Source organism: Phyllostomus discolor, chromosome X (genome assembly GCF_004126475.2).
Source record: "Phyllostomus discolor isolate MPI-MPIP mPhyDis1 chromosome X, mPhyDis1.pri.v3, whole genome shotgun sequence".
In the NCBI taxonomy this organism is placed as follows: domain Eukaryota; kingdom Metazoa; phylum Chordata; class Mammalia; order Chiroptera; family Phyllostomidae; genus Phyllostomus; species Phyllostomus discolor.
Window position 1 is genome coordinate 74755211 of NC_050198.1, and position 15361 is coordinate 74770571.

General features: G+C 36.6%; 1 protein-coding gene across 5 annotated transcripts in view; it reads left to right on the plus strand.

Moving 5' to 3' along the window:
- The window catches only part of LOC114504538 (X-linked inhibitor of apoptosis), a 36411-nt gene that overhangs the window by 11082 nt on the left and 9968 nt on the right, over positions 1-15361 (plus strand). For 3 of the 5 annotated variants that reach the window (XM_028522208.1, XM_036016672.1, XM_036016673.1), the window contains 4 exons: positions 9174-10082; positions 11213-11312; positions 11759-11837; positions 12655-12697. In XM_028522208.1, coding sequence (XP_028378009.1) covers positions 9206-10082; positions 11213-11312; positions 11759-11837; positions 12655-12697 — 1099 coding nt within the window. In that variant the 5' untranslated portion in view covers positions 9174-9205. Of the gene's footprint in view, positions 1-8730; positions 10083-11212; positions 11313-11758; positions 11838-12654; positions 12698-15361 lie in introns of those variants that run through there. The other 2 variants (XM_036016674.1, XR_004901017.1) reach the window with 2 other exon arrangements.

Below are 15361 nucleotides of genomic sequence, written 5' to 3' on the forward strand. Positions count from 1 at the left end.
AAAAAAGCAAGTTATACAATACCATTTATAGTAAATCCTCTTTAAAAGTTTTTATAGTGTGCATGCGCTTGTGCACACAGAAAGGTTCTTAAAAGATAAATATACTAAATTGTTCACAATCTGGGTAGTAGGATTTTTCTAATCCCCTCCTTTTTAAAAGATTTTATTTATTTATTTTTAGAGAGGGGAAGGGAAGCAGAAAGAGAGGGAGAGAAACATCAATGTGTGGTTGCCCCTCACACACCCCCACCTGGCCTGCAACCCAGGCATGTGTCCTGACAGAACCAAACCCACAACCCTCTGGTTCATAAGCCTGCACTTAATCTACTGAGCCACACCAGCCAGGGCTAATCCCTCTCTTTTAAAAAGGAAAACAGTTTGTATTAAAGATTGTGTTGGCTTCCATCTTGAGATTTTTGGCCTACTCTGATTTTAGCAAAGTTTTTTTTGTTGTTGTTGGTCCTCACCAGAGGATGTGTTCACGGACCTTAGGGAGAGAGAAAAGGAGATAGAGAGAGAAACATTGATCTGTTGCCTCTTGTATGCCCTGACCGGTAATCGAACCTGCAGCCTTTTGGTGTATGGGGTGACGGTCCAACAATCAACTGCGGTCTAACCAACTGAACCACCTGGCCAGGGAGGAAAGGTTTTGATCTGAGCTCTGAATAAGCATAAATAGTATTAATCTATGTCATAGATCTACAGTTTAGAATGTACATGGTATGTTTTTGAGTCAGACTACTGATCAATGAGCACTATAAATCATCCTAAATTCTAAGCAGTTTTCAGTGAAATGGAAGATAAAATAATGGTGATCTTGATCCCTTTTGTGCTCTTGGGTGAATTCTTAAGCCCCAAATCTGTGTATTCTTCATGCACAACATTCTTTTGGGGGAACACAGTCCCAAAATTTGTTGAAGACTAGATGAGGGAATGCTTTACTGTATGTTTATTCTGTGGGAACTATACCTGTGGAGTTCGTTATTATGAATAATTTGTCAAAGATTGTAGGTCTGTGCTCAAATTCAAGTATTACTATGGCTTTCTAAATTAAGTGAATGTGTAATTGATATTTCTTTTGTTGGTTCTCAGTATGCCCTTTCAGGTATTTATAGAAGTAGGTTTGATAATCAAGCATACATTGTATACAGCTTTATTAGTAAGCTTATGTTATTGACTGAGTATATAATGATACTCTTGGCAGAGTGCTCATTAATGCCATTCAGTTATTTGAATGACACTAGTGCTTAAGTTTAGGGAAAGAACTTTTGATCTGATTGAATATAATTAACTTCAGAACTGTTTTATTGACCATTTAAACTTAAAGTTATAAGAAAATGTGCTTCATCATTTGAAGAGTTTTAGGATAGTATAAATGAACAATTTGACTGAATGTTGAATTTTTATGTAAACGTATCATGGTATAAAAGCTGAATTTGAAAAATGAAATTTCATTTTTGATTAGGGCATATCATCTTAAAAATTCAATTTTTTTATACTGTGTACATTTACATAGATATATTTCCTAGATACTACAGCTTTGTAAAACAAAATGCTATTTCTAAACAGGGAACTAATTGGCTAATGCTTTAAGATAATTAAAAGAGGGATTGACCTACATTGAGTCAGGGAGAATGCTGCTTACTTAACAAGATCTCTGTGTTGGACCCTCTATAGAAGAAAAGGCTACCGATGAGAACAGCTTGTAATATTTGAGCAAAGAGTGAATATTAAGATAAATTTTAAATTACGATGGTGTTTTTTTGGTTAACACATAAAATTTTTATGATGTCACTATGAAAAATTCTAGGAGTCCTATAATATTTTTGAAAAGTGATATTAGTATGGGCTTTTTATCACTGAAGAATTATACTGCTTACATTGTATGCATGTATTTTCTACAGGGTCCAACACCAATAATTTCCCTTTTTATTAATAAGATCATAAGTATGTAATTCTGAAACATAATATCACATTCAAGCACACCATGTGACATTGTAGGTGAAATGTTCAAATTAAAACTATAAATTATTACTCTCATATTATTACCCTACCAACCACACGCAAGCAGGCCTTCTGCTGGACCCTGTATTTTGGTCACATTTCCTAGGCACAGTGGCATATTAACAATTTTTAGTACTCACCATGATTTCAAGAGTCCAGGGGAGGTAGTGCTTGGAATGTGGAATAATAATGGCAGTAGCTTAATAGTAGTGGTTCAACAATTTTTCTCAAGTACCACTGCATGTTGTGCATTACTTTAGGCATTGGAATACAAATGTGATAGAAACACAGCCCTATTGTAAAGTGCCTACATTATTTTTTTAAGATTTTATTTATTTATTTTTAGAGAGAGGGAGAGAAACATATGTGAGAGAAACAGTGGTCGGTTGCCTCTCATGCCCCCAACTGGGGACCTGGCTTGCAACCCAGGCATGTGCCCTGGCTAGGAATCGAACCGGCAACCCTTTGGTTCACAGGCCAGTGCTCAATCCACTGAGCCACACCAGCCAGCACAGTACCTGCATTCTAATAACGTGTACACACACACATACAGACACCTGCAGAAATTATTAAATCTTCTACTATACTTGGGTCTTCAGCAAATTATGTAGAGGATAGCATGGGAACACAAAGAGTGGTCATTCTGGAGATTTGAGTGGAAGAATCAGCAAATATGTCATAGATCAGATTCTAAAGACAACTATTTTTTGAGTTTTAAACAGATGCCTTTAATTACATAACAATTCAGTCAGCATGATAGTACTATTATAGTGGGAGCTAATAGAGTTGTATTGCTTGCATAATTTTTTTCAGTAATTTTTTAATCCTCTCAGAACATCAGTCAGTCGCCTCCTTCACATGTCCTAAATCTTTTTTCTTTTAAAGTATTTTATTTATTTACTTTTAGAGAGAAGGGAAAGGAAGAAGAAAGAGAGGGAGAGAAACATCCATGTATGAGAGATATATCGATCAGTTGCCTCCTACATGCCCCCAACCAGGGACCTGGCCAGCAACCCAGGCATGTGCCCTGACCAGGAATCAAACTGATGACCCCTTGGCTTGCAGGCTGGCACTCAATCCACTGAGCCACACCAACCAGGGCAGACTTCACATTAGAATTTAAAATATGTAGTTAAAGGAAAACTTAACCGGGATCTTTGCAACAGGTTAAATATTTAACCACTTCAAACAAGTGATTTGGTACTCTCACCTAGTTCTCAAAATGTACTGTGACATCTAGCTTTCCATATCAAAGCACATAACTTCATTAGCAAATGTTCCTTTGTTTTAGACTTAAAGTGACATCTGGTTTATTAAAGAACACACTAACAATTACAAAGCTATTATTTTAATAACATTTAAACAGTTTTATCAAGGTATAATTCATATACCATAAAGTTAACTTGGAAGTGCTCATTTCATTGGTTTTTGGTGTATTTGCAGAGTTGTGCAAACATCACTACACCTGATTTAGAATGTTCTCATTACTCCAAAAATAAAGTCAATAACCATTTTCAGGTGCTCCCCATTTCCCCTCCTCGCTCAGTTCAGGCAGTCACTAATCTTTCTATTTCTATTTATTTTTATAATATTTTAACTTGCAACATTATTGTTCTCGTGCCTATTCCAGAGCATTGGATCAGAGGTTTAAAATCTCTTAAACTAGCCAAATTTACAAGTCCTGTGACAGCCTCACTCAGAAAACATTCAGTCAATTTTTTCCTCATGTTATAATTGTTCCATGTTCTAAGAGTTATTTATTGTTTAATCTGGAGCATGTTTAAAATCCTCTGTTTGCACCACTTGTTAGGGGGATACTAAACTCACTGAATTAGAAGGAATAAACCCTTTCTGTTCAGACTCAAAACTAAGTTTGTTCTGTTTGTGTCAACTACTCCAAGGTAGGAATCTTCTGTGGCATGCACCATTATCTTCAATAATAATGTCAGCTTCATCACTTTCTTCATCCTTTGGCTCAACGTTCAGTTCAGTCTGCTGTATATAGCCTAGAAGGCTGCTATCAGTGGATTTGTTGGAGCTGTCAGAAGTCCTACTGTTCTTAATATTATTCTTCTGATTTGTCTTGCTGTTTTGACAAGGTTGCAGCTGTCTGCAATCATCGTGTCTGTTACTTGATCAAAACTCTACCCTGAAACTTCTGCATCATCATTAACAGCCAATAGACTTGTCCAGGGAGCCAGACCTCCTGGAACAAGCTAGGATATAAAGAGATCCCTGGGACCTTTCTAAGCCATGTGGTATCTCCCTTAGACTGAAAGCATTCCAGTTATTGAGTGCTAGAGAATGTTCAGTGTTGTGTTTAAAGATGAACTAACCCTACGATGTGTTTCCGGGTGAATATCAACATCTGTAATAGAAAACAGGTATACAGTCTTAGGGCATACAAGTGACTGGATACGGCTTTTTCTCTGTGCTTGACAGAACACAGTGCATTGGTTAAAACATTTTACTTCTTCTTTAGCATGTTTGTATCAGAGGCACTGTTGTCTGTTGCTTCCTTTTTTATTTTAAAGATTTTATTTACTTTTAGAGAGGGAGGAAGAGAGTGCTGGCCTCTGAACCCAAAGGTTGCCGGTTCGATTCCCAGTCAGGGAAAATACCTGTGTTGTGGGCAAGGTCCCCAGCTGAGGGCGTGTGAGAGGTAACCAACTGATGTTTCTCTCCCTCTCTTTCCCCCTCCCTCTAAAAGTAAATAAAGTCTTTAAAAAAGGTATGCAGGCTAGTGTAAAAAAAACTTTCAGCCCTGGCCAGTGTGTAGCTCAGTTGGTTGGAGCGTTGTCCTATAAATTGAACAGTTGAGGGTTCAGTCTCCAGTTGCGGCATGTATGAGAGGCAACCAAGCAACGTTTCTGTCTCACATGAATGTTTCTCTCCCTCTCCCCCACCCTTCCTCTCTCTCTAAAATCAATAAGCATATCCTCTGGTGAGGATTTAAAAAATTAACTTCCAGGTCTTGTCCATGAGTGTATGTTTTCATGCAGTAGCAGTCTAATGTACATCCTATTTTATATTATTTCCCATTAAAATAGCTTTTGTTTCATATATTTAATAATAAAAACCTGGGGAAACAAACTTTTGTGTTATAGTCAGATACCAGGTAGGTGGGTCTTTTGTGTGTGTTTTTCTCTGTCCTCCAACTTCCTGTATTCCCATATGATTGATCGCTGGATTAGCAGTCAACCTCCTCTCCTTGGCCCCTGCCTATGGCTCTCTTTATCTAGTTGACTAAGCTGTATGTATATGTATATTTTAAACACATCTCACATCTTGAACTCTTCCGTACCCCTCATATTAATGTGTAACACTACTTGATTCTTTGTTTTGTGAATGTGTGCTGCTATAGTGCCATTTTTTCCCCAAGCACTGTTTCCCTCAGGATTTCTGACTGTCTAGCCCATTTATGTTAAGGCTTCCTTTGACTATCTTTTCTCTGTGCCTTCTTACCTTTCTGCTTACCCACTAAAAAGGCTGAATATGCTTTCATAAAGAAGCCTTGCTGTCTCAGCATACTTTATTGCATTTAGACATTTTCACATCCATGGACCTTTTTATTACCCTTCTCCAATATCCATACCCTATTTTCTTCTGTATTCTCAATTCCTGTGTTCTGTATCCTTGCTAAACATCATCTTCCCCACCTTCATTTCACTTAAACAATTTTTTAAATTTTATTTTATTTTACATTATTTATTGTTGTTCAAATACAGTTGTCTCCGTTTTCTGGAGTGTCCCCACCACTCCCCCCCACCCCAGCCATCCCCACCTCCCACCCTCGATGCTATCGCCATTTGGCTTTATCCATAGGTCCTTTATAGATACTCCTTGATGACCCTTCCCCTTTTTACCCTGGTTATCCCCTCCCCTATCCCCTCTGGTCACTGTCAGTTCTTAATTTCAATGTCTCTGGTTTTGTTTGCTTGCTTGCTTGCTTGTTTTGTTGATTAGGTTCCACTTCTAGGTAAGATCATACAGTAAACTATTTTTTAAAAGTCCTCTTACCCTTTCTTTTGGTGCCTTCCTCCAAACCCAAGTTTTCTGTGTTTTGTCAGTCATCTTTCTCCCTTCTACTCTTAACCTCTCTGGTAATTTCACTTTTTAAAAGATTTTATGTATTCTTAGAGAGAGAGGAAGGGGAGAGAGAGACAGATGTGGGAGAGAAACATCAGTTGGTTGCCTCTCACATACCCCCAAATGGGGAACCTGGCCCGCAACCCGGGCAATGTACCCTGACTGGGAATCAAACCCACAACCTTCTGGTTCACTGATCCACACCAGCCAGGGCTGGTAATTTCATTTTTTCACTCTTCTCCAAAAGCTTTCACTCTGATAACGTATATGTAGTGTTCATTTGAGGGCTTCCGAATAGATATCTGCTTTTCAAAACAGTGAAATCTAAACTATTAGTTTAGGAATAACCCCCGGGAAGATGAGGTCTCAACTTGAAAGCTTCAGGGATTCTCCTAGTATCAAATGATGGAGTTTTATATAATATCTGAAATAGGGTGGCTGCTTTAACCATACAAAATGTACACAACTGTGAAATGAGAATAGATTGCTGATTTTGTACTTCTGTTTTGATTGACCTGAGGAATAAAACATCTCCGAAGGTAATTTTCATGTGGATTGTACTGAGCGTTAATTCTTCAGGGTAATTATAGACTTGGAAATATTTAATACTTGCTCATAGTCCATGCCAAAGTGTCTTCCAGTGGTAGGAGGAACTCATATTCTACAAGGCAATCCAGTTCATTTTGTACTGCTATTTTTTAAAGATTATTTTTTAAATTTACTTTTAGATAGAAGGGAGGGGAGGGAGAAAGAGGTAAAAAAAACATTGATGTGAGAAACAGATCAGTCGCCTCTCATATTTGCCCCAACTGGAGACCAAACGTGCAACCCAGGCATATGCCTTGACAGGGAATCAAACCAGCAACCTTTTGCTTTGTGGGATCATGCCCAACCCACTGGGCCACACCAGTCAGATGTGCTGCTATTGATTATTTTAACTGTTCATCCTTGTATAGAATTAAAGTCTCCAGTCTATAGTTATATTTCTTGATTTTAATTCTGCTCTCAAGCTTCACAGAATTTAGGTCCCTTTTCTACATGACAATGTCTTAGATATCTAACCATAGTTATTATATCCTCTATAACCCTCCCCTCACATTTTTTTTCCTTTTGAAATAACCACTCTCTGCCCCTCCAACTATTGCTCATAGGACACCATTTTCATCATCTGGATTGCTCTTTAGGGACATTACACTTTGTTAACGTCCCTTCTAAATTTGTTCAGAACTTAAAATAATAGGCAAAGTGTATCTGAATTGGCTCTGGATGTTGCACATATGGACATTAATGCAGCCTGGAGTTGCTTTAAGTTTTTTATCAGTCATGTAATGTTGGCTCATAGTGAATTGGTAATTAACTAAAATCCCAAGATTTTAATCTGCTTTGCCTTCATGTGACTTCTTTCCAACCAGGTTTCCATCTTCTTTAGTTGTGCGACAGATTTTTTAAATCAGAATGTAAAACTTACACATATCTCTGTTAAATTTTATCTCATTGCTCCTGACTGATGTGGCTCAGTGGACTGAGCACTGGCCTGCAAACTGAAAGGTCACTGGTTTGATACCCAGTCAGGGCACATGCCTGGGTTGCAGGCCAGGTCCCCAATTGGGGGCGTGTAAGCAGCAACTGATTCATATTTCTCACATATCAATGTTTTCCTCCCTCCCCCTCTCTCTAAAAATAAGTAAATAAAATCTTTTTTTTTTTTAATTTATCTCATTAGGCTTTCATCCAGTCTTGGTTTCTTTGAATCTTGATTCTTGTCATTCAGTTTATGCTGATTCAACAAAGGGCCTTGAAACTAGTATCATAATGTTTTCAGATATCTGAGAAGTGATAATCAAAAGTTATGGAGACTATCTTCCAAAATTGTTGTATGCAGCTATAACTCAGCTCTTTAGGTATATATGAATTAATACCATTGTAAATTGACAAGGCCCAGAAAGACTGATATCCACTGCCAGCCTGCAAGACAGAAGCCTTGTGTTGAACAGTATTCTAAGAGGGGTGATGTTCCGAGACATATTGTGCCAACATAATGCCAAAAGAGCTCGTTATTCTTCCCAAGAAATCAGTTAATGCGCAGATGAAGTAGAGACAGTGTCATTGTGACTATTCTTTTATTTTGCATTTCACAAGCATGTACCCAGTACATACAGTGTTAGGAAACATGTGAGATTTGGAGAATCAGGGTTGCCTCCCTGATTTACGCCTATTGTCCCAGGGTAATTGTTAGTAGCATCACTTTTCGCTGTCAAAAGTGTCCAGGTTAGGAGGATAAATAACTGGCCATATTTTTCATAACCCAACTACTTCCTTTAAGGTTTTGGAATTGGGTTAAATGTTACACAGCTATAATTTGCCAGATTTAATGAGGCTGCAGTAGTACTTAACATTTGCATAGATAGTTCCTTAACCGTGGGAAGTCGGTAGCAAAAGCAACTACACATATTTAGTATTCCTCCTGAGCTACCATCTAGAGGGCAGTATTATATACAGCTAAAGTGATCCAATTCCAACCAAAAAATGGCCTCTTTGTTTACACATGAAAATCAGAAACTTTTGATGTTCTTAAAGAACTCATTGGAACCAATATTGTGAATAACTTATCTTTTATTAAACAAAAAAGTAAAGAAATAGTAAAAATTAATTCATTAGCATTCTGAACATTCCTTTTAAAAATTTGTAGAAACTGAACTTTGATGCCTTGAATATATAATGATCCATTATAACAATTATGCGTAGGCTTTAAAAATCTGCATATTTTATGCTTCTTTCGTGGTTTTCCTGATTAATGATTTTACATGGTTAATTTTAATATATTCTGCATCACAGTTTCTGTATTTATGTAAAATAAGCACTTAAAATGAATACTACTTGCTTAAATATTACTTTCCTCTAAAAGAGAAAACAAAATTGCTAGTTTTAACTTTAAGACTTGAACTCAAGTATTTAGAATTTGAATATTTCTTAGAGATTGTGTAATTTTAATGTCGTCAGTAATTTCTTAGTTCCTGATATCAGAAGTGATTGCCTGTGTTTCACATTTTGGATTTCCTAATGTAATGTTCTCTTTTTAGAAAAGGTGGACAAGTCCTATTTTCAAGAGAAGATGACTCTTAACTGTTTTGAAGGATCTAAAACTTGTGTACCTGCAGACATCGATAAAGATGAAGAATTTGTAGAAGAGCTTAATAGATTAAAAACTTTTGCTAATTTTCCAAGTAGTAGTCCTGTTTCAGCATCAACGCTAGCACGAGCTGGTTTTCTATATACTGGTGAAGGAGACACCGTGCGATGCTTTAGTTGTCATGCAGCAGTAGATAGATGGCAATATGGAGACTCAGCAATTGGAAGACACAGAAAAGTATCCCCAAATTGCAGATTTATCAAGGGCTTTTATTTTGAAAATAATGCTGCGCAGCCTACAAATTCTGGTATCCAAAATGGTCAGTACAAAGCTGAAAATTATCTGGGGAACAGAAACCATTTTGTTTTAGACAGGCCATCTGAGACTCACACGGACTATCTTTTGAGAACTGGACAGGTTGTAGATCTGTCCGACACCATCTACCCAAGGTACCCTGCCATGTGTAGTGAAGAAGCTAGATTAAAGTCATTTCAGCACTGGCCAGATTATGCCCATTTAACCCCAAGAGAGTTAGCTAGTGCTGGACTCTACTATACAGGTGTTGATGATCAAGTGCAGTGCTTTTGTTGTGGTGGAAAACTAAAGAATTGGGAACCTCGTGACCGCGCATGGTCAGAACACAAGCGACATTTTCCTAATTGCTTCTTTGTTTTGGGCCGGAATGTTAATATTCGAAGTGAATCTGATACCCTGAGTTCTGATAGGAATTCCCCAAATTCAACAAATTCTCCAAGAAATCCAGCCATGGCAGATTATGAAGCACGGATCGTTACTTTTGGGATGTGGATGTACTCTGTTAACAAGGAGCAGCTTGCAAGAGCTGGATTTTATGCTTTAGGTAAACCTTATTATAAAATCAGGCTAATAAATAACTTTCCAACTGTCCCAGGGCTCCTAAAAAGTAAATAGATTCCTTTAGCCCCCCTGAACTGTTAAATATTTAGGTGTAGACTGGCATGATTATATCACTAATTCTGTTAACCCATATGTTGAATACGTAATGTGACCACTGAATTTATATGAAAAGGAGTACTATATTAACAGTCATGTTTATCTTCATGTAATTGTTTTTTGGAGAAGAATAACATGCAAAAGATGATAGGTATCCCTGATAAAAGAATGGGTTGGATAGTAACACTAACTATAATTTATTGAGTGCCTACTCTATGTGCTCAATACATATATTAAATGCATTTTCTCTACACCTCTTAAGAAAATAAGAAAAGTTAGTATCAAAGAGTTTAGTTTGGCTGATATTAAAATTACTATCTGCCTTTTGTACAGAGACTATATATTTGAAAGCTGCCCTATATAATGCCTTTTTGCTTCAAATGAGCACTTTTCAAATGGACTACCGTGGGCATGTCAGGAAGAGCCGTATCAATTATTTAATAATTTACTTACATAGTGTCATACAGGTTTTGGTGTCATGTAGCTGTAACCTTAGAGAAACTTATCTTGTAATTTCATTATGCATTAAACTTTATTATTAAAGTTTCATAATTTGAAAAGGTAAACTTTGGGCCCCAAATGAGATATGTTAAAAAAGAATAACAATTGTAATTTTCTACGTAAAAATTGGGTAGTTTCATTTTTGTTCTATAAAATACCTCAAGTTGAATCAGTGAATTTAATGTGTATTTCCTCCTCAAATGATCATATCTATTACTTAGATGTGAGTTTGAATGTATTTTTAATAGTTTATATTTGTCTTTTTCCATTACCATTATTCTTTCTTATACCCTCCTCTGCCTCCACCCTTCCACTCCCTGTCTTCCATGTCTATGAGTTCCTTTTTGCTAGATCCTATGACCCCCAACTGCCCCCACCAGAGTGAATGTCTTTTTTTAACCTATACATTTTTATGTAACTTAGAAATGCTTGATTTCATGGTGTTAAAGAAGGGGTATTTTGTGTAAGCTTCTAATTGTATAAAATACATGTATTTTTACTTGTGTGTTTTCTTAGGTGAAGGTGATAGAGTCAAGTGCTTTCATTGTGGAGGAGGTCTAAGTGATTGGAAGCCTAGTGAAAACCCTTGGGAAGAACATGCTAGATGGTTTCCAGGGTAAGGTATTTAAATGTTCATTCAATAACAGCCAAGCTGGACAGGGTACAGTAGAAAGACTTGAATAGCTTTTCACCTCAACTATTTTTGCCTTCCCAAGCCTTGAAATTCACACCAGGTTTATAAAAATGGGATCACCTACTTTATGGGGGGTGGGAAACACCTAACCTTCTCTGGTGACAAAAACATTCATTACTTGTATATTGTATTGATGACATTCAGAGGATTCCATTTCTAAACACCAAATTAGGAATGTGTACTTTAGTTGTTGGAAGTAGGCTTTTTTACAGTGAATACAAGAGAACCCACAATAAGTAGCATAACAAAGGGAGCATTTTGTGGCTCCTTAGAAATACTGAAATGTAAGTTAATGGAATTAAGATGATGGAGATGATATCATATACTTTGCTAATTTTCCTGCTACTAAAGTTAACCTTCTTGTTTAGGTGTAAATATCTGTTAGAAGAGAAGGGGCAAGAATATGTAAACAACATTCATTTAACCCACTTACTTGAGGAGTCTGTGGTAAGTCAAATATTGTAGAATATGTATTTTCAGATACTATGTAAGTTGTTTTACAATGATTTCTTGGAGTAAAAATCACAGTGTTGTATTTTTTTTAAAGATTTTATTTTATTTTTTAGAGAGGGAAGGGAGGGAGAAAGAGAGAGAGATAAACATCAATGTGGGGTTGCTGGGGGTCATGGCCTGCAACCCAGGCATGTACCCTGACTGGGAATCGAACCTGTGACACTTTGGTTCACAGCCCACGCTCAATCCACTGAGCTACGCCTGCCAGGGCACAGTGTTGTATTTTAAATCAATAATGTATGGTGAGCTTTAAAAGGGAGATCTTGAAAAGTGCTTGTTATTCTTAACCTGAAGCAAATTGGTGAAAGGGAATTAGGATGAACTGATTTAATATCACTATAGGCAAAAAAAAGGGGGGGGGCTTGAAGAACAAAAATACTTTAATTTATCAGCCTTCTGGAATTTGACTTTTGTACTTTGTATTTTGTACTCATAAATAGTTTTAAACTACTTATAAGTACAACTTTGGGAGAGCACAGTCACCATTATAGTTCTGCCATCAACTATATTGCCTCAATCAAGTTGTTTAAACTCCCTGGATGTCAGCTTCTTCTCTGTAAAGTGAATGGGTTGGGCTAGATGACCTTTTAACTTCCTTCTAGCTTCACTGGGCTGTACCCCTTGTGTATATTCACATGTTGAGTTAGAATAAAGCCAATTTTTAATTCATGATTACTATAACTTTTCAAATTGAGTTAATTTGCCTTCTACCAAAAAGAATTTTAACTTACAATTTATATTTCTATTTTAGGGAAGAAATGATGAGAAAACACCATCACTAACTAAAAGAATTGGTAAATATGCTTATTATAATAAATATACTTTTAATTTCATTACCACCTTATACTTGTTATTTATAAGGTAGAAAGGTAAACATATTCTTTCAGGTTCACCAAGGTGTATTTGAGGTGAGATTTGCTATAAATTTAAGAAGTAATGAAGTGCCTATAGATTTCAGTAGGATATTTATATATATAGAACATTCTTATGGAGGTTGGACAGTTAGCTTTTCCAGGCTTGGGAGAAGCAGCTACAGGCTGCCCATCACCACTTCTGGGGCTTTTTAGTTTCAAAAATAGTAGAAAGTTTAATTTAGAATATGTCTAGTGATTCCCCACGTTCTATACTCATAGCAAGAGAATACTGTATGTATTTATAAATATGCTTGAGGAGAGCCACTTTCATAAGGCTTTTGTAATGGAAATAAATAATCAAGTTTAAGAAGTCATTTATTCCAGCCTGTATTTTTGAAATTATCCAGAAACAAAGAGACTGTAACATTTCTTGATAATCATCTTTACAATGCATACTATTATTTTTATGACTAATAAGACTCTTGGTTTGGGATTTATGTTTTTTAATTGAGACAATAATTTATTTAGCAAAATTTTCGCCATCATAAAGTATAGATTTTGGTGTTTTTAGTATATTCACAAGGTTGTGCAACCATCCCTGTTATTTAATTACAGAACATTATCATAACCCCAACACGAAACCCCAAACCCATTAGCAGTCACCCCCCATTGCTGCCCCCACATCCCCAGCCCCAAGCAACCACTAATCTACTTCTGTCTGTATGAGTTGGCCTATTCTGGTTATTTCATATTAGATGGAATCATAATGGCCTCGAGGTTCATCCATTTTGTAGCAGTCATATATGAGTATTTCTTTTTTATGGTGGAAAACTATTTCTTTGTATGGCTAATACATCTTGTTTATTCATTTGTCAGTTGGTGGACATAGTGATGCTGCTATGAACATTTATGTACAAGTTTTTGTGTGGACATATGTTTTTAATTCTCTTGGGTATATTTTTAGGGATGGAGTTGCTGGGCCATATGGTAACTCTTACGTTTAACCTTTTGGTAAACTACATTCCCACCAGCAATGTGTGAGGGTTCCAGTTTGTTTCTCCACATCCTTGTGAACACTTGTAATTATTTGTCTTTTTATTACAGCCATCCTGTGGGTATGCAGTAGTATCTCATTGTGTGTGTGTGTGTGTGTGTGTGTGTGTGTGTGTGTGTTTCCCAGATGGCTAATGATGTAGGGCATTTTTCACCTGCTTAGTGACCATTTGTATGTCTTTGGAAAAATGTCTGTTCATCTCCTTTGCTCATTTTTTGGTTGGGTTATTTGTATTTTTATTATTGAATTGTAAGAGTTTTTTATACATTCCAGTTCTTTTTATATGTAAGTCCTTTATCAGGTACATAATTTGCAAATATTTTCTCCCATCTTGTAGGTTGTCTTTTCACTTTCTTGTTGGTGTTCTTGAAAGCATAATAAATTTCTAATTTTGACCAAGTCAAATTTATCTGTTTTTTGTTGTTGTTGTTGTTGTTGCTTATGCCTTGAAGTCATATCTAAGAAACCATTGCCCAATCCAGGGTCACCTGTTTTCCTTTAAGAGTTTTATGGTTTTAGCTCTTATATCCAGGTCTTTGATCCATTTTGAGTTAATTTTTGTAAATGGTATGAGGTAGCAGCACATTTAATTCTTTTTCATGTGGGTATCCTGTTGTTCTTACTTTTGGTTTTCAGCAAGTTGACCTTCAGGTACCTGCAGGATATCCAAGTAGGTGAATGTTAAAACCTCAAATTCATAAATGACAGTGAAATTGTGGTAGTAAGGAAAGTATCCAGAGAAATTGGGGGAAAAAAAAGAGGGAGAGATCACATGAGGGAACCATCAATATCTAATCGGGTGGGCAGGAGGAGCCACAAAAAATTGGGGGAAGCTGACTTCTGGACATCTCCACCTAGAAATCTCAAAAACAGCTCAAATTCAGCTTCTCTTTTGAAAACCACTCAGACAAATTCAGCCCTGCTCTATTCCCCCCATGTTAGTTAATAGTATCACAATTCACAAAGTTGGCCCATAATTTGAGTCATTATAAGCTCTTTGTTTTCTTTCGTCTCACTACATTTAATTAATCACCAGGTCTGATAAAATTCCACCTTTTTAATATTGTCTAAAGTCCAGTGGTTCTGCCTTGGTTCCTCCCCTTTCTCATGCAGGCTATTGTAGCAGTCTCTTAACTGGTCTTTTATTTGCACTCTAACCTCCTGACTGAATTTCTATCAAACACAACTCTTAAGTTACTTCCCTACTTAGAAAATGTCTTTTGTTACCATACTGTTTCTTACAATCAAATCCCTGCATGTCCTGATCAGTATCCACCCCCAAGTTATATTCTTACTTTTGTTGCCATAGATTAGATTTGAACATCTTATATATGTAGTCATACAATATGTAGTGTTTGTCTCTAGTTCATCATTACGATGACATTTTACTCTCTATGAGACTCATCATGTTGTCTATGGTAGTAGTTCATTCTTCTTTCTTGCTGTGTAGTGTTTGAATATAGCATAATTTACTGAGCCATTCACCTGATGATGTTTGAATTTCCAGTTTGGAGCTGTTATAAATAACGCTGCTGTGAATATACTTATGT